Source organism: Daphnia carinata, chromosome 1, assembly GCF_022539665.2.
Source record: "Daphnia carinata strain CSIRO-1 chromosome 1, CSIRO_AGI_Dcar_HiC_V3, whole genome shotgun sequence".
Classification (NCBI taxonomy): domain Eukaryota; kingdom Metazoa; phylum Arthropoda; class Branchiopoda; order Diplostraca; family Daphniidae; genus Daphnia; species Daphnia carinata.
In genome coordinates, this window is record NC_081331.1 from 12,270,179 (window position 1) to 12,288,718 (window position 18,540).

At 41.9% G+C, this 18,540-nt stretch overlaps 4 protein-coding genes across 5 annotated transcripts; 1 reads left to right on the plus strand and 3 right to left on the minus strand.

The window, feature by feature from the left end:
* The first annotated feature begins 1,102 nt into the window (after window positions 1-1,102).
* LOC130691498 (serine/threonine-protein kinase RIO1-like) lies at window positions 1,103-3,374 on the plus strand. The gene is made up of 9 exons (XM_057514457.2): window positions 1,103-1,227; window positions 1,281-1,414; window positions 1,482-1,890; window positions 1,947-2,133; window positions 2,196-2,314; window positions 2,388-2,583; window positions 2,651-2,773; window positions 2,900-3,145; window positions 3,214-3,374. Exons 1-9 carry the CDS (start codon window positions 1,157-1,159, stop codon window positions 3,316-3,318), a joined length of 1,590 nt encoding a protein of 529 aa, XP_057370440.1. The 5' UTR covers window positions 1,103-1,156; the 3' UTR covers window positions 3,319-3,374.
* Window positions 3,375-3,452: 78 nt separating this feature from the next.
* Window positions 3,453-5,517, minus strand: LOC130691053 (uncharacterized). The gene is made up of 7 exons (XM_057513958.2): window positions 5,282-5,517; window positions 4,965-5,206; window positions 4,677-4,902; window positions 4,432-4,601; window positions 4,181-4,361; window positions 3,886-4,101; window positions 3,453-3,817 (listed from the first exon to the last, which is right to left on the minus strand). Exons 1-7 carry the CDS (start codon window positions 5,390-5,392, stop codon window positions 3,584-3,586), a joined length of 1,380 nt encoding a protein of 459 aa, XP_057369941.2. The 5' UTR covers window positions 5,393-5,517; the 3' UTR covers window positions 3,453-3,583.
* A 282-nt stretch (window positions 5,518-5,799) lies between these two features.
* Window positions 5,800-9,541, minus strand: LOC130691513 (uncharacterized). The gene is made up of 5 exons (XM_057514472.2): window positions 8,744-9,541; window positions 8,481-8,536; window positions 7,891-7,997; window positions 7,628-7,818; window positions 5,800-6,572 (listed from the first exon to the last, which is right to left on the minus strand). The coding sequence occupies exons 1-4, from the start codon at window positions 9,117-9,119 to the stop codon at window positions 7,644-7,646; spliced, it is 714 nt and encodes a 237-aa protein (XP_057370455.1). The 5' UTR covers window positions 9,120-9,541; the 3' UTR covers window positions 5,800-6,572; window positions 7,628-7,643.
* A 776-nt stretch (window positions 9,542-10,317) lies between these two features.
* On the minus strand, window positions 10,318-18,186 carry LOC130691488 (protein dispatched homolog 1-like). 2 transcript variants are annotated; one of them, XM_057514444.2, is made up of 12 exons: window positions 18,043-18,186; window positions 17,248-17,489; window positions 16,810-16,873; window positions 16,324-16,447; window positions 15,024-15,184; window positions 14,621-14,926; window positions 14,070-14,542; window positions 13,476-14,005; window positions 12,988-13,378; window positions 12,795-12,921; window positions 12,423-12,732; window positions 10,318-11,823 (listed from the first exon to the last, which is right to left on the minus strand). In XM_057514444.2, the coding sequence occupies exons 3-12, from the start codon at window positions 16,815-16,817 to the stop codon at window positions 10,558-10,560; spliced, it is 3,696 nt and encodes a 1,231-aa protein (XP_057370427.1). In that variant the 5' UTR covers window positions 16,818-16,873; window positions 17,248-17,489; window positions 18,043-18,186; the 3' UTR covers window positions 10,318-10,557. The 2 variants fall into 2 exon arrangements, with proteins under 2 accessions (XP_057370427.1, XP_057370426.1); XM_057514443.2 differs by lacking the exons at window positions 16,810-16,873; window positions 17,248-17,489; window positions 18,043-18,186 and having other exon boundaries at window positions 16,324-16,750.
* Between the last annotated feature and the right edge of the window lie 354 nt (window positions 18,187-18,540).

An 18,540-nucleotide genomic window follows, 5' to 3' on the forward strand; every position in this document is an offset into this window, starting at 1 on the left:
TCAAACACAAAGTTCGTCAAATGCTCCATTCAACTAAATGGTGGATAAAACTCAAGTAATCTTACGTATCACAAAGTCTATTCATACTGAAGGAGGTCATTCTGAAAGCCAAACTTTGCCGATGGTATCTGCTGATTATGCGCTAACCTAAAGTAGTTTCTGGGCGAAAAGCAATCAAATGGGGATTGAAACGAACGGCATAGAATTCCTCGTTAATAAACAATGGTGTCTTGTTCAAGCCAATCATTGACATAAAAGAAATAAGATCCATGTTGGTTGTCAGGATTTTTCTGTTCTACGTACATACCTGATATGTTAACGCCACATGGCATGCAATCACACACTACTTGTAACTATAGTGTTACTGACGATGTTGTAATCCAGTTCAATGTAGTAGATATCCTAGTTTTGTTTGATTTCACTTGTGATTGATTGAAAAGCATGTACGGTATAATTTATACCAGCTGCAGCTGCTACAGAATAAATCCATGTGATATATTCTACTCCTCTCAACACTGATACTCTCGTGGGTTGTATTGGGTATTGTACACATCCTAAAGAAGTCTGTTGCATCGGCTAACACGTTTCACACGAGGTGATCTTTAGCAGCCGATATTTTTTCTCGTTTCCCTCCTAAAGGTCTATGTTAGCTCCTCCCCTTCGTTGCTCTCAACCATTAATGGAAAATAAATAGAAGTTGGAAAGGGATGCAGTATTTGCGAATAGCAGTAACCGTTGGAGAAAAACGTGTCAGGTAAACAAACCAAAACATAAGGAAAGTTGACACGTTTTTCTGCATCATATTTATACCTTTTTCGTAAACACCAGAAATCCAGTAGAACACACGAGAAAAACCTAAGAAAGAACTGCTTACTAGAATGTAAAGTCTCTGGTCGTTGCTCTCTAGACTCTTGGGTAGTAGCGACAGAGTTATAGAAACCTTTATAGTTAGGTATAGTTATATAGTTATAGTTAAATGAGTTATATTATAGAGTTATAGAAGGTTTTTATAGCTCTGCTTAGACATATAGAGATGAGAGAAGTACGAAAAACAAAACGTCAATATAAAAACGCTTTCATACAATTTGGCGGCCCTGTGTAAGGTGTTGCAGACATAATTTTGCTCAGCCCAAAGTCGAAAACATTTTGATTACAGATGGCTGTCCACGTGGATTCTTACAGCTCTTCTCCAGTTGAAGGACAATTCAGTGATGTTGAAGATGAAAAGTAATTTGGATAACCTATTAGTATTATCAGTATTTAATTATAAATTGTGACAGGGAATCAGTGGTTGCTGAAGGTATTCAACAACTACAGATAGGGGCGAAGGTTGAAGCACCATCCCTTAGCGACAACGAAAACTATTCTGACGATTCAGATTTGAGCGATGAAGAATTTTATGACTGGCAATATGGTGAAGAAAATTATATATACTTGTTGCGTATAAAAAACTTTGAATAACTAAAGAATTATTATTAAAGATCAGGGACCTCAAATTAGAGTACAAGGTGCTAATCCAAACCAGCAAGTGAGCTCAAATAAAGTGGTTTCCTTCCAGCCAAGAGAGAAACTTTTCAAGAAATATTCCCACAAGATTAATGTGGATGAGTTCAAGTTACCTACACTACCCGATGATGACAAGGTTCGTCTGCGAGATAAGGCTGATAGAGCTACAGCTGAACAGGTTATGGATCCACGCACAAGAATGATACTGTTCAAACTGATGAACAGAGGATTTATCACCCAAATCAATGGATGTATCTCAACTGGAAAGGAAGCCAATGTGTACCATGCAACTGGAAAAGATGACACCCACTTTGCACTAAAAATTTACAAGACATCCATTCTTGTATTTAAAGACAGAGATAAATATGTGACTGGAGAGTTTAGGTAACCTTGAGTTCGTAACACTTATTAAAGAATAATGACACTTTTCTTTCACTTAGGTTTCGACATGGATATTGCAAGCACAATCCGCGGAAAATGGTTCGGACTTGGGCTGAAAAAGAACTGAGAAATCTACTCAGACTTGAAACAGCTGGGTTGCCATGTCCAAAACCAATATTGCTAAGGAGTCACGTGTTGTTAATGAGTTTTATTGGCGATGGGGGATGGCCTGCCCCTCGGCTAAAGGTAGCTCAAGTTCTACAGCTGATATTGTCGCGGACGGGATTGAAATTATGTTTTATTTTAAGGAAGTTGAATTGAGTGAATCGAAAGCGCGCGAATTGTATAGGGACACTATAATTTTGATGCGACGAATGTTTCATGAGTGCAGGCTAGTTCATGCAGACCTCAGCGAATTCAATATGCTGTAAGTAAAAAAAAAATATATATTATTTTGTATGAATATAAATTCCTTCAATTTATTAAAATTACACTATTAGATATCACGAAGGAAAGGTATTCATAATTGACGTGTCACAATCAGTGGAACATGATCATCCGCATGCCCTTGAATTCCTACGAAAGGACTGCACCAATATAACAGATTTCTTTAAAAAAAATGGTGTTTGCGTCATGACAGTTAAGGAACTGTTTGATTTCGTAGTTGATTTGACAATCAATGAAAACAATATTGAGGTATATCTATACTGCCTAGCAAACATATCTGTTATCCGTAGTGACTTTTGGTATTGTTGAATTCTAGGATTACTTGGACAGAATGGCGTCGCTCTCTGCTGAAAGAAATTTCCATGGAGAATTGACTGCAGAAGAATTGGTGAAAGAAGAAGTCTTTAAACAAACCTATATTCCCCAACGTTTGGATGAAGTAAGTGCTTCGAATTTTTTTTTTAGACTACTTTGTCAATTTGTATCGAAACATTTACGTTCTTTTTACGTTACTTCGTAGTCGTTAATTTCTTTTGTCAATCAGTAACCGCAGCTATCCTTTTAGGTTATGTTCTTTGAACGAGACATTAAACAAATAAAGTCGGGAGAGAAAACAGAATTGGTTTATACAACCGTAACTGGAATCAAATCAGATTTGTCTGGTCCGCAGCAAGTTCCAGAAATTTTAGACAATTCCGTTGCGGTCGATACCAGCGATGATGAGTCGAGTGATGATTCCAATGCCGATGTCGGGAAGAAACAGTTCGTGAGTAGCGGACGACCACGCGATGAATCTCCGAACAGCCGAAGGGTAACATTTTTGCTTTTTTTTGCGTTTACCTATCGACATGGTGGCAACCTAAAAAATTTTTCATTTAGGAAAGGAAAAAAGCAATAAAGGCTGAGCAGTCGGAAAAACGGAAAACGAAAGTAAAGAAGCATGTAAAGAAGAGAAAAGAAAAACTTGCGAAACCAAAAAAGTGATTTAAGTTGGTTCTTTTACGTATACCTGTTGCTTAATAAAAATAATAATTGCCAGAGAGGGGAAAAAAATATTTTTAGAGCCTTACCAAAAATATTCAGAATAGGTCGAGTTTTACTTTTTTGTTATCAAACGCTTTGACATCAAAGATGTATTAATTTGCCGAGTGAGGTAAACAAATGATAGAAACTCTGAAATGACCTGAGAGTATTATCACAGCGTAACAGAGAACAAGTGCTGACTTACGGTTTTAGATCCATCACTACGTTACGATACGTTAGCACTGATGAGAAAGATTAGGGCAGCAATAGCTACGACTGCTCCAAGCGATCCAGCACTGATAGGAACAAAGCACAGCTTAGCAACACCTTTGTGACATGCCATAAATGTCATGAACGAATCCAACTTCTGGGCAGGAACATCCTGAAAGCCGAACGGACGGACTCGTATTCTCATTCCCATTGTACGGACGTTTCGACTTGAGGCAGTAACATACGCGGCCTGGGATGAAAGAAAATGCAAATCTTATTATGTTAGTCATAAATACCTCCACTTGCACGAAATCTTACGGAAACAAGCGGTGCTATGGAAACAGAAGCCCACTGAACCAGTAACATAATCACTATAAACGAGTGTGCATCGACCGTGTAGTACAAAAATCCCGGATGAATGACTGTCAGGGTCGTCACTATCGTCCGGGTCGATGAGAGAAGCAACAGCAAACCGATGGCAGGAGAAACATTTTCATTCAAGTACAACAGGAACTTCTCGAATTCCAGCATTTCCTGTTCAGACCATGAAATCAGAATTTCACTTCCACTGAAACAATAATTTTTTAAAGGAGAAATTATTAAAATAACCTACTTTCATGGCGACTTCCAGGGACAGAGATTTTTCAACAACGCGTTCACTAATAGAACTGACATAAGACATGAGCAACTGACACTCGATGCAATAGTTGCTGACGACTAAACAATGAACAACATCCTGGCACAAAGTAGAGGCAATCATTATCCCAATTAATGAATTGCGAACAACATAGCTCCTGCAAAATGGCGTTAATGGGAAATGTTTCTCAATGTTCGAGACTTAATGGCAGCTACAGTATAACTTACATTTGTGGAAGAAATGAAACCATTGTTATGGCGCTGGTACACACAAGGAAAATTTGGGCAACTAGCGACCATAGCAACCAAATCACAGAAAGAATAACATGAATTCGAAGTCTTCGTAAAAGAATCCTTTGAGTCTTTGCTCCTCGTGCTCGTGATGTCAGTAAAAAAACCTGTGAACCCATTAACAGTATGGCGTTAAAAAGAGATAGCATATATTTGCATACAAATACTTGGGCCTTACTAACCTTTTCAAAGAGTGTTTGCAGATGTTCATTTTCTGTTATTCTTAGTAAGTAAATTGTCTGAACAAAAGCACACAGGTGAAGTAGAGGAGGTAAAATGTAGCAAAGGAACAAACTTCCATCACAGACAGTTTCAGTTGTTTCTCTCAACTTAGTCAAATGTTGATGGTGATTTTGGCTTAGGTTATGAAAACCAGAACTTTTGACATATGAGAAACCTTTGTCTCTTCTAAACACAGATATTGTTTACCAAATTGGAAGTCAGAACACAGCTTATACATTTTTTTATACCTGTAGCATGTGAAAAGTTGCATAACATAGCCAAATATGAGGAAGCATGTCACCAAGAACAAATGAATTTTGTTGATTGCACTTAATGCAAGGGTTTGATCATTAAAGTCTCCAAGCAAAGGCCTCAACCCAAGAAGCCCAAGGAGACGGGTGTATGGCAAAATCATCTTGCGTTGACAATAATTCAAAACTGCTGATGTACTAAAGGGTTGTGGTGGGTTGTACTCCAGTAGATCGCGAATCTTAGAAAAAGTGGGGTGTAAAGAGACTGAAATTAACAAAGGCTAGACTGCAAGAACTTCTGCTTTATAGATTACTTCGGACACTTCTACTATTTCGCAAGTTTCTGGAATATTATTAGCGGTGGCAGGTCTACCTAGGGAAACTGGTGCGCGACTGCAAAAAGATGTATCAATATTCGACGCCATTTCAATCACTCACTTCACTAAAAAAAAAGCAGACTTTTCCCTTTAAGGGTTGATAACAGCCGAGTGTTTCATCCAAAGATAACATTAAGCAAGTCTTAAGTCAAACCCTTTCCTCCTCAAATGTGAAAAAATAAATACCAAAACAAAGCGGCGTTGCGAGATCAACGTAAAAAAGAACACCCCATGCATATTATTGTTCGGGCTCGGGCGCAGCGGTCAGGAACCGGTACAGAGTCAACTTTTCAATCAGAATTAATGAAAGGTTTATCTTTGTCTCTACGAAGAGGCAAAAGAAAAATAGAACAAAAACGCAAGTTCTTCAATAACAATTCATCCTTTTAGATTGCTAAGGACACCTGACGAGATTGTTTTAGCACAATCAACAAACATTCACAGCTGACAAGGTCAAATCTCCATTCATTTATTACGTAATAAAATCATTGTGTAAAAAAAAAGGCTGTACGGACTGTCAATCTTGAACAAATCCCGACAAGTTGAATAAGGAATAAAATTAAAAAAAATTGGTGACCCAGTTACAAAATGAGAATCCATGGGAAATAAACACGCGTAAATAGTAAAATACTTTGTCATCGTAGAAGTCCACTAGAAAAAAAAGGAAACTAAAGAATAAAAGAGGGGAATTTTGGTTTGCCAATGTCGCAATGGATAGGATATTATCTCCCTCTTGATCATTCTTATTACTTTCACCTGGATGCTCTTTGATTAGAAAAAAAGAATTCATTACGTATCAGCAACACATGATCGGGCGTTCTACTGAGTTTTCTTCAGAATGAAAAACAACAGAAATCGCGCGACTAGAGCGCATGAATCACAGAGATGCTAGAGAACCTTATGCGGCACATGGACACAGACAAAGCGCATTGAATACGACATGACACATGTTACATATAGTTACGAGACCACAAGTAATGTACGGAAGAAAGACAAAAGTGAGTTTTTTGTTAATAAAAATTGAATCCAACCCGAATCTCAAGGCATTTTTAATCAACTATTTTCTTTTCTTATTTCCCAAAAAATGTAAAATAAAACCAAAGACCGAACAAGATTGTGTGACGTCCATCTACCGACAAAATCGACGGACGATTAATAACGGAGGAAATGAGGATTTCGTTGAGAGAAAGGATAAATTCCTTCATGCGGACTTGCCATTTTTATCCACCTGGAAATAATAAAAATAAATATTAAAGAAACCTGACAGATTCTACTAAGTGATAACAAGTCAAAACAGATGATCGTCAACGTTGCTAGTTCAGCTGTCCCACGGAGGCCTTAGACGCTTTTGCCTTTAGTTCATACAAAAACTTAAATTTAAAGACAATAAAAAATATGCTTTAAGTTACTCGATTTGTGATCGGTAGGTCATGTCTTTCATGAACTTTTAAGCCGAAACAGATTCTGCTGATAAAACAAGACCCTCTTGGGTACTGCGAAGTCAAAGCTTTTTTTTTTTAAAGGCTAGGTCCTCCATCGCCCCTCTTCCAAGTAGGTTACTGATGGTATCAGACCTTAAAGTCAACATTCCCTAGGCCAAATCTTTACGAAGAGTTATTTACTATTAACTTAAATGCAAATCGATTAAAAAGAGATTTTACAGCTATCTACTTTTCAGAAGTTGCGCTTGGGAAGTACAAAATCTAAACGATTGTCTATGAAGAACTGTAGCAAAAAAAAAAAAAAGGTTTGCACGTGCGTGTTTGCACTGCAAAGATATATCGCAGTTCTGTTCGCCATGGGTCACGTAGTGAGCAAACAACACCGGCCGTTTGTTGCTTGGTTGATGGGGTTTCTCTTGTCCATGTTTACACACACATAGACGTGGTCCACAGTCATATAAGTACACACACTGTCGATGACCTTTCAACAGTTTTTGAAGCCATCGAGAGACAATTCTGGAAAAAGGCGAAGAAAGATAAGGTTTCCCCCAACTACCAAATCCCGCCCTTCTAACAGCCACTTTCTTTTACCAGCAGCTTGGCAGACCAAAATTGAAGTCGATTGCTGTCTAAAGACGAATGATAACCATAGATATTGAGTCCCTAATCGACCTTGTCCTACGTACAGGACCAAACAGTAATAATAGCTAATCGTTTCCTTAAGAATGGCCAAAACGAATCTACGGCTCGTGGGGCAGCTCAGGTTTTCTTCAGAAGGCTAAAAGCATTTTTGTCACAAGAGCATTGAATTTGTCGTTAACGTCCAAGTATGATGAGTCACCTGAGTATGGTTGATATCACGTAACCTGATCGGAGCCAAAAGCCTCTTGTGACGCATACGATAGGTACAGAAATCCATCCGGATCGTGGTATTCTCTGTAGACCTCCAGGACAGTCTTGGACAGCGACGCCATACTCCGGTTGTTGACTATCAAAAAGATGGCCTGCGTCGAAGACAGTCTCAGTCGGTTGCTAAGCGGATAACAAACAAATAATCAGTTAACTCGCAAACGCAACAAAGGGGCAAAATGAATAACAAATTACCGAACAACAGTAATCAGCTGAGACATGCTCAACTCTTGTGGAACCAGAAATTTGCTCTTTTGAAGGTGAGGCAATGATAACTCCTGGTCAAATCGTTCCACAATGACCTGCGAAATTGGAAAAAGGAAAAAAAATTAAGTTGGTTTTTATTCTACTATTATTCAAGTCTGTTTTCGCTGGCCATCAACTAAAGTTGAAGGTCGATGATACGAAAGCCTCTGGACAAGGGTCACAGCTGGGTCTTAGGTGACAAAACCAACGGAAACTAAAAATAAGCCCAAGATCAACAACAGATGACATCCATTTCTTTATTTCTTGAATGGATCCATTTCTGGAAAAAGAAAACCCGACCAAGTTGCACCCTCTTCCGTAGAACACATGAGGCATACATAATCCCTCCTCTCATTCGAAAAGCCATTCGAATAGAAAACAAAACAGAATACGAAATTAGGTCAGCAGAAGTCGGGAAACGGCCCAGACGTACGATCATTCGATTTTCGAAAGTCGCAGTATTATCGACCATTTCCCGGAAACTTTTTTTTCCATTTTCGTTTAAACCATCAAACGAAGAAAAAGAAGTTATCACTTACTGGAATCTTAGATGGATATTTGGTTCGAATGGCTTGCACTTCCCCTTGTCGCGTCCCTGAAGGAAACAAAAGAAAGAAAATGAAACTTTCATTTACAGATGACACTGATTACCAATCACAAAGTCTAGACCAGGTAAAATAGAGGGAACCCATCAGGGAAAGGTGAGGAAAACTCAGGTAGCAAAATGGAATGAAACGTTGAAAGAACAAAAATAGAATGTCGTGTTCTAACGTAATGACTTCACAGAAAGCAAAACATTTACCTAATGCTTTGCGACATTTGAAGTGAGCGCCACCGCTATTTGTCGAACGGCTACTGTTGTGGCGAGGACTGCTGTTGTTCGACACGACATTGTCATTGTCATCGCATTGTTGAAGCGATTCGAGACTTAAAACAGGCGAATGATTAGCAGCAACACGACGCCCGGCGCTCTCGAACGAACTTTTGTTGGATGAACCCAACGAGATTTTGTCGAGTCCGACAGACTTGTGACTGTTGCTGGGTGACGTGACAGTCAATAAACTGCCATGGCTACTCCTGCCACAATTGCTGCTACTCTCTGACGTCGTTGGGCTACTACTTCTTTTATTGTTGAGGCGTTTGTTTGGTGCCGGAACAACGTCAGATGATGAACACATATTACGATAGTTCAACGAAAGGATGCACCAGTCCTTGGATCCTGGTGTTTGATTGCAGCCAGTCGTAGCAGCCGCTGCTGCAATCGAGGTAGCAACAGCAGTTGCTGAAGCCCGGCGCCGGTGTAGAGCAGCCCGGTAGCACACCACGGAACTCGTGATTACGGAGGCCGCCAGATTTCAAACGGGGATAATCAGGGTTCTCCTGGTTTGAATTGGATTTCTATTTGACTATTTTGATTACGTCAGTTCGCAATAAACGGTAATCGTTTTTTTTTGGGCTTTAAAAACAAACTTTCTTGTTCAGTCCGTATTATGTATAAATTCAGGACTGTTGGAGGTAGAGGTTGTCAAGATGAATGCTACGTGAAAATGCGTTTTGCTACTCGATTTTGTCGTGTCTTTCTCAGACGTCTTTCGGTCAGAGACTGTCTCTCCTCGTGGCAGTGCCACTTGACTTGTCAAAAGCGAGCTCCTCGAGGCGATTGTAAGATAGAGCCGGAGAGGGGGGAGAGCAAAGGCGTGGTGTCATTTCAATCAATCCTATTGGCCAAAAATCAAGAGAGCTTTTCTCAGTTTCTCTGTTCTCTCTCCGGATCGCGCGCACGCGCTCTCCCATCTGCCAGATTTTCATGAATTTCAATATCGCTTTTCTTTAATTTATATTATTATCTCGCCTCCTATAGCTCGCTTAATTATAACTGAAAACACAGCCTATTTATTTGTTTGAAAAAGATGAAATGCGTTTGAATTCGACACGCACCCATCACTTGCCGGCTCGTAAAAGTCCGGGAGCGCGGACTCGACATCACGTCGTGACCGCGTGAATAAAAAAAAGCCCGCCGTTTACGTCCTACCCATTACATGATTCATTCTATTGTGTAAAAGTATAATCGCCCTTGATCTCTCTCTCCATTTCGGCAGAAGCACCTTGCCCAACGGCAGTTAAGAAGAACCCACCAAATGATTTAATAGGACAGGGGTTTGTTCGTATCTGTAAAAAAAAAGGGCGAGGGTCCCACAAGGGCCAACTGGAAAAATTCCGGTGGATTTTATATGGCTGGACCAAAGTCTTTGCACGTGTTGACCCACATTCCGGAATGAACAGCCCCCGTTAATGGTCATCCAAAAGAAAGGGCGAGTACATCCAATAAAAACAGGGTAATATAGATAAAACAAAAAACGATTAACTAAAAGGCGATTAAAGTCGATAAAAGAACAAGTCAAATGAGTGTGCGTATTGAGATCATCACAATTTGATGTACTCTTCCCACCGTTTGACAGAAGCCAGTAGCACCCATCGCTATACAAATCAACAGTTTAATTAACAATAATATCAAATACTGGTTTAAATAAAAAGAAAAACATACGTACACAGAATAAAATCGTTCGTGATTTCGAAATAAAATGAATATCAGGAGCAGACAGGAAAATGATTTTTTCACGCTGCCCACATGTCCGAATTTTGAGTTTCTATGCAGACAACTTCAGGCTCACGATTGGCCTCTGCCACGAGCAGGGCCGTACTGGGCAGACTGATCTTCCTCATTTTACGTCCATTTTTAGCCAACATGATTGATGAAGGGACAGACATAGAGGACAGATTGTCATTTGTGGCCACCAAACTGCCCGACCGTGGTCTTCCACGAACGGCTTTGACTCGATGGCTTGATGTTAGAGGTTCCAGTTCGTGAGTCTCGCAATGGACAGTGGCAATGTTGGGATTAGGATTAGGACAGGAGGTACTGGAAGTTGACAGAGTCGATTCTGACAGTCCGTAACTGTAGACGGTCTTATCGACGTGCGTCGGACTGTTGGGACAACAACAACGAAAACAATGCGTACAATTGGGGCAGCGGATTTGGGCGCATCCGTTCTGCGGCCCGCAGACTCGCAACATCGACGGGAGCAAAAGCGTCGAGTAGATCCACGACGTCGCCATGACGACGACGACAAAAGTGCCAATTTGCTGGTAGGCAACGACGCTGGATGGCAGCACGGCCGCTCCGGCTGAGAGTGTTGTGACGGCCGCCATGGCGATGGGGCTGCTCATCCGCGAAAGGGAAAAGACAACGGCGGATTCACGGTCCGTCTCCTGGGCGCTGAGCCGGTAGCCGACGGCGTAGTGCAGCGTGAAATCCACCGACAAGCCGACGGCGATGGTGACGGAGACGGATTCGAGGATGTTGAGCTTCCAGCCGAGGAGGACGAGGACGGCGACCGAGACGAGGACGACGCTGCTGAGGCAGACGACGGAAATGAAGCTGAGCCACAGGTTGCCCGTCGCGCAAATCAAGACTAGCAGAGCAATAGCCATGGCGAGAGCTATGGCACTGACGGTGCCTTCCGATAAACTGCGTTGAACATCGTAAAAAGCCAAATCGCTCGTGAACCATCCGCCTTTCATTCCCAATGGAGCCTTGGCCAACTGCTCGTCCATCCATTGCTCCACTTGGCGATAGAAGTCGTTCATCTCCGTGTACGAAAGAGAGTAGCTGATGTTGCTGTCGTATTCGATAACGACGGCATCGACCCGCTGAGTCGACTTGGAAAAACGGGGACCTGCTACGCCCGGCAAGAAAAACTGGGCAGGCGTTTCATAAAGATCTTTGACGGCCAACACGATACACTCGTTGAATACATCTTCTGCGTAAGGGAACGTCGACGTCTCGCAGCAGGGAGTCCGGTTTCTCCGGTCGAATGAATCCTGTTGAATAAAAAGAAAAGTTGAAGATGGATGCAATAAAAGAAACATGTTTACGAGGTTGAATCATGTTTTATACAATAACGGCCTTTCCCCGGTTTTGCTGGAAAGCGAAGAAAGCCAAACAAAAATTGTTGTTTCTTGAGCCGATCGTGTTACGAAGAACGGACCCTCCTATTTCCATGGCAACACGATCGAGAGAAAAACCCTACTTTTGCCGATGACGGAAATTAGGGTTCAGACATGTCCCTCGTGGACTTTGCAACTTTACTTGGCCTACGTTGTTCAAAGTTGACGGGTCCAAAGTACTCCTCCCCGCCTATTTCCAGCAAGAAAGTGAGTAGAGGCGCAATGATTATCGATTCTTCTCAGCTTCCTCTAGAAAATCCTAACAGCTCTGTGTACGGCATCCCTTTGTAAGGGGCTTGTTCTTCCATCGCAAACAAACGGGAAATTTAGGTTCTCACTTTCTTTTCTCAATTTTTTTTCCCTTTTTTTTATCTTGCTGTCAAGGGCTAAGGGGTGGGGCGTATCCAAGTCCATTTCTATTTTAAATTACGGAAACAATAGAAATGAAGTATAGGCCGTGAATGGCAAATCACCTCACAACGCCTGTCCATCCAAGATTGGAACGTCTCAATGAAACAATTTGGAAGTAACGGGCCGATCATTGGCTGGAAAAATGGTTGATCTCTGATCTCCTTGCAGAATCGCGAAAGCCATTCTTGAGATTCAGGAGCAGCCATATTGAAAGTAGGATCCAGAACCAATGAGCCTTTGGAAGACGGATCCAAATAGTTGCCATTATCTTCCGCTGCTACTCCCCACACAAATCGTAACGGCAGTTTGGCCAGCAATTCTGCACGCTGAGACCTTTCAAACCAGAATTCGTGCTTGAATTCCATATCATATCTGTAATTGAAAAAATTTTTTAATTATTAAAATATTTTTGAATGTTTGGTTTTAACTGTTACCGTTCGAACGGATGGCTGGATGAAAACAATTGAAATTCTTTCGTGTCGGGTAATTCCAATTTCGGGTAATGGAATACAATAACTCCAGCAGCGATGGCCAACCCTCCCAAAAGAACAATCCAAAAATCTAGAATGAAAAATGAATAGTTTGTTAATACGAAAGCGTAATACATTTAAGCATATGAAAACGGACAGCGAAACTTGACCACGATGCAGGGCAATATTTTGTCGAATGTAATCCGTCCCAGGTCGGAAATGGTACGCCAGCAGCTGCGAAATGAGTTGACAAAAACTGGAGCTGATCGGCCAGTATTTTGACGACAGACGGGCGAAAAATATTTCTCCGCCAAGAGGACTGAAGCTGGCAGCCAGGATAACATAAAAAGAAAATGGATGGTGACTGTGAGGCCAGCAAAAAGGCTGAAACACCGGATGGCTGTCACTGGACAGATGAAGGAAGAGAAAAAAGCCGCTGCTGTTGTCAGCGATGTCACCAACATAGATAGGCCTGCGTGACCTAACGTATCCATCACCAATTTAGGAAGTGTTGTTCCATCTTTGTCCAGCTTCGCGCAGCGCCAGACCTTTCAGAACATTGAACAGCAATTTTTTTTTCGTGTAATGAAGGCGAAAATAATTCATGCGAAAGGAATAGAAATTAAGATTACTCTGACTTAATACCTGGACGTAAACAAAGACGTCGTCGGCTCCTATTCCCACGACGATTACGGCGGCCAGCAGATTCATAAACGGGAAGAAATCCAGTTCAAAGACGAACGTGTAGACGAAATAAGCGACGGCCAGCGACAGGACGACCGAGACGATGGCCATGAAGGTGAGAAAGAGCGATGCCGTGTACCACCACATCAGAGTGCAGACGAGGAAAGCCCCGACGCTGAGGAAGAGGACGTCGCGGATCATGTACTCGTTGAAAAGGGCCTCTTTCAGTCCCAGGTCCATCGCCACGGCTACTGTGTAATTATCAGCAAGAGGCCAAAACTCTTTGTGACTGTCCAGCCAGTCAAAATAAGGTAGGAGAGCCGTACTCCGAGCTGCTGGAAGGAAGATTGCAGCGTAGCGCAAATGTTGATTGCCTCCAACTAAAAACTCAGCGTCCGTCAAATAATGCAAAATATGATAAACGGCATTGTGGCGTGTGCAAATTTCCGGCACGTCGTCCCCGCAATCGCCATTATTTGGCCCGCTGGAACCTTAAAGAATTCATCTGAATTTAAAAACAAAAATGTGCTTACTACGATCGAATTTCTAACGTACCCTCTTGAACGATGCTATCGCAGTTTGGTGACAATTGAAGCCCGTGGTAATGCCTGGAGCACGCTTCGAGAATGTTGAAAACTACGGTCACGTCGGCCGCGTCGATATCCGAACAGGAGGACCGATTTCTCATTAAAGCCACGTAGTGGCCCAAAGTCCAAGATTGGCAACATTGACGATGAGCGGATTGCTGGTGAGCCGGTTGTTGACACACGGTAGGGAAAAGTGGGCTAGATCTCATGATCTCATCGAGTCGACACATGGATTGAATGGATTCTACATTCCACAGGGATCGATTCTGTTCACCAGCCGAAGCGAAAACGACGTGCGCGTATTCACCGTGCGGCTGGTCGCAGAAATAGAACGAATTCTGCGGTTTTTTAGTCTCCTCTTCTTCGCCTTCTTCTCGATCATCCTCGTCGGATCGCAACAATCCGGCAGTGCCCAGCTGTTGTAACTGACTCCACATTGGCCTGAAATAATTTTTTTCTTTTTAAATTCAAATCTTTTTTTGCCCAAATAAAATAGGTGAAACTGCTGTTTGTTTTTACTTATGTCGCACAGGATGAGCTGGTGAGCGAGTGACGGTTTCGCCCCATTGAAAATGGCTGTGATTGGCTGTTGCATCTTTAGAAGTTCCGTGGCCGCGCAGCACTTCAAACGAGTGGACTTGACTAGTTTTTTGTTGTTGTCGTTTCGTCTCCCAGACTTTATTGGTTTTGGCTTTGTTGGTTTCTCGGTGATCATCGTCCAGACTGTTGCTGCGCGTACGGACAGCTCCCCACGACGAAGTTGCCTCTATGGAGCCAATAGATTCACCGCGGCTGCTATTTGTCCGCTGATGTGCTTTCATCTTACTGCGACGGGTTGAACATCAGGCATGAATAATTGATTGTAAAAGGCATTTCATGTCGTAAAACAAGAGGCAACTGTTCGTGCTATGTGATTACTTACTTCTTTTTTCGGGGAGCCTCGTTGCTTTTAAGCGAAGATGCGGAAGTTCCAGTTGATTCCAACGGATTGATACTGAGTGGTCCGGCTCTCTGGCTCGCTCGCAAAAGATTTTCCCATGCGACAGCTCGACGTGACAACACTGTCCCTCGGCACTCGAAACCCTTTTTTTTTTTTGTCATATTGGCCAAAAAAGCAGGAAGAAGAAAGACGAGGTCATTTAAAAGAAAAAAGACAAAAAAAAAAGAATTCAAATAAAGTTCGTACACGATTTGCATGTTAGAAAAAGAAAAGCTCAAAGAACGATTTTAAAATTTTTCTACATGGAAGAACCCAGCTGACACGGAGTTTTGTATCTTAATAAAACAAAGAAAAGAAACGTTGAGCACGGGACATTGAGCAAAGGCGTTTGCGACGAAATGGGTCTATAAATTTGAATCTGGCGCCTCGACGGTGAAATGGGTGTCGTCGAGAATACATTACGCGAAAAAGGGGAAAAAAAAGAAGAAAACTAGATGTGAAAAGGTCTGTAGCCGGAATTCCGGAAAGATAATTTCTATCTGTAGTTGTACGAACGGGTAAAGAAAAAGTTTTTAATCAAGAGCCGCTATGTTGTGCGCGAACAAGGAAGAGCCATAATCCAAAGAAGGAAAAAATAATATAAGAAGATATGGAATAGACACCCATCATTTGGCTGGAACGAAAGAAAAAAAAAATTTTGCAAGGAAGTTTAACTGCTGGAGGGCGGGCATATCGCGTACGTTTTAGAAACGAGCCATCGTTTTCAGCCGGATTGAAAGGCAGCCCACATTACGCTAGAGTAATAGCTCTGTAACCCAAGGCCATTTTCAGCTACTTTGCAGAAACGAACGCATCTACTAGAACGGCCAAAAAAAGTGTGCAGGTCGTTTAGAGCAAAGAGCTCTAAAATGGGATTGCTGGCCAAGCGTAGAAGCAACATGCAGGAGGATTGTGATTGGCTTTATTATTATACGATTACACGAGTGGTTTATCGCAATCATGGGATCGAAGAAGGAGCAATCATAGCATCCTCATTTGTTTCATTAGTTTGTAAATACCTAGAAGAAAACCGACGTCAGCCTGGGGTCCGTACAATTCGCCCTTGAGCTCGCGCATGTGCCATTACTAAGCTATTTTTATTGCATTTCGAAAGCAATTGCAAATGTAAATCCGCCTTCGACAAAGTGCCTGACATTCCAACACGATCGAAGACGGCCAAGAAAAATTCGTTTTTTTTAGCAAACCAATCAGAGACGTTATTACAATGATTGTCATCACTCACCAATTGAGGATCGGAGAAATCTGGAACGGAATGTAGGGTGAATACGACGATGAGGCAAGCAATGGAAAACGTAGCCACGGCTGCGACTACCCCAGCTGGATAGGACGACAGGATCCGGCCGTAACTGACAGTCAAAACATGGTGGGACAAGATAATTAGATTTTCGCTGTAGACCGAAGTTGAGTGGGCCCGTGAACACACAAACACGAAGAGGATAGACTGATTGCGTTTTTCACTGGCGTCTTCTTGTAAACTAATCAGAGACAAGTCCCCGTGACAGGCAAATCTCATTCGACAATCTTTCACGTCTTCCAACTATACACTACAAGACATCAACAATGGAGGGTACATGTTTCCTGGGTGTAAGCTCTATATTACGTCACGCTCCAGTTCTTGCGAAATGTGGAGCTCTCGGTTGAGGCACAGAATCCAAATAAGAAAAAAGAAAAAGGGAATAAATTTGGAAAAATTTCACTGTTGACTTACCAGTTCATGATGTTGTGTTCTTCAAATTTCTTTCAAACTCTTGGCAACACACCCATGTCCACGACTGTGACAAAAATATAAACAAAAAAAAAACACAGCCATCAGTCAAGGTAATAAACAAAGAAAAGATGGAGGGGAGAGAAGGAATGTCTCCTTTTCCATCCATCGGTCAGGGTATCAAAACGGATTCTTCCGCCATGTCAAGTTCATCCGAGCGAATATTGCGATTCACCAGCATAACTGCCATTCGAGCAGCGGAAAACTGTCCTCTACCCAACGTTCTATTATAGTTTTCCGCAAATCCCTCACGACGGGAATTGGCTTTGCTGGCCGGATGTACTTGAGACTGACCCGTGATTATGAGCGAGAACGTAAGCGTACTTATACAAAGTGTGGTGTGGCACATATACATATATATGTAACTACATATATAAATACCAAAACACCGCATCGCTTCTATTGGCCTTAGGAGATGATTCCGTCGCTTCCCGCAACTTTATTAGAGGCCGGATCGATGGGCAAAAAGTTTTTTTCGGTCGTCAATACAGCTTATTCCGTGTGAAGCCAAAACGACAAGTAGACGAGAAAGAAAAAGAACTTTTTTTTCTCTCTTTCTTTTCAAAGACGGCACATGATGAAACGAGCCGAGCAATGACGACGCGTATATCCGCGTTGATCGCCTAGAAAAGAAAAATAGTGTTCCATAAAACGGATCAACCCAACCTTTCCAAGAAAACATCAAATCACCCAAGCTCGAAAGGAAACCACTATATATCTATTTCTCTCTCTGATTCGCTATAGCTGTCTCAACCGATTTACAACAAAGAAAAGTGAGGATCCATTTCATTAGACTGCCTCAAGGTCAGAACAGAATTTGCTTTTTAGCCTCGAGTTTCTAGCTTCAGGTAATAACGCCACGAGACCCCTCATATCCAGAAAGTATGAGTGGCAAATGAACCGTTTCCATTGAACGTTGTCAGGGAAAAAAATGGCAACGAACTTCTCAGCCAAAAGAATGTCGCATCAGTTTAACCGAATTTCACATAGCCCATGTGTTTTAAGCAGTCTTGGTGAAACCGACGCAAGCGGTAACGAAGACTCGTGTTGACTTCAACAATTCGATAGGAAAAGCAAATAGCTTGCCAACAAGTTGATGTAGAAACATGTATAATGTCTATTGATTTGGGACATCAAAGCTGCCTTTGATCAATACAATATTCAAATAGAACTTACGTTTGTGTTATGTGGATTCACTTAGTTGGTGGGGAAAAAAAACACAGCCGAGAGTTGACTGCAACACCGACCGAGCAGAGCGAAAGGAATTTGTCGACTGCTTTCATTCCAGCTTCTGCCAACGATGGATGAGGGGGGATGTAGTTTTCCGAGATGTTTTCCCATCCCCCGCCAGTGCTCTCGAAAGGCTTGAAAAAAAAACTTTATTTTGACGATTAACGCCATCTATGAGATTAATATTTCAACGGTTACCGAACGAATCGATTGAGCAAGTCACGCGCACATCAATCAGGTGAACGCGCAGTCCCATTTGCAGAGATCAAGTTCATAAATCCAAATACACAAATGCGATGGTGACGGGTTAGCCGATGCACAGCCATAATCGATACAATACATTTAATAGGATTTAAAACATTATTCGTAGCTTTACAGTTCACGAGCGGCTCGGGGTGAATCATTCATGAGAACTAGCACTTAGTAAAAAGAGGAAGAAAATAT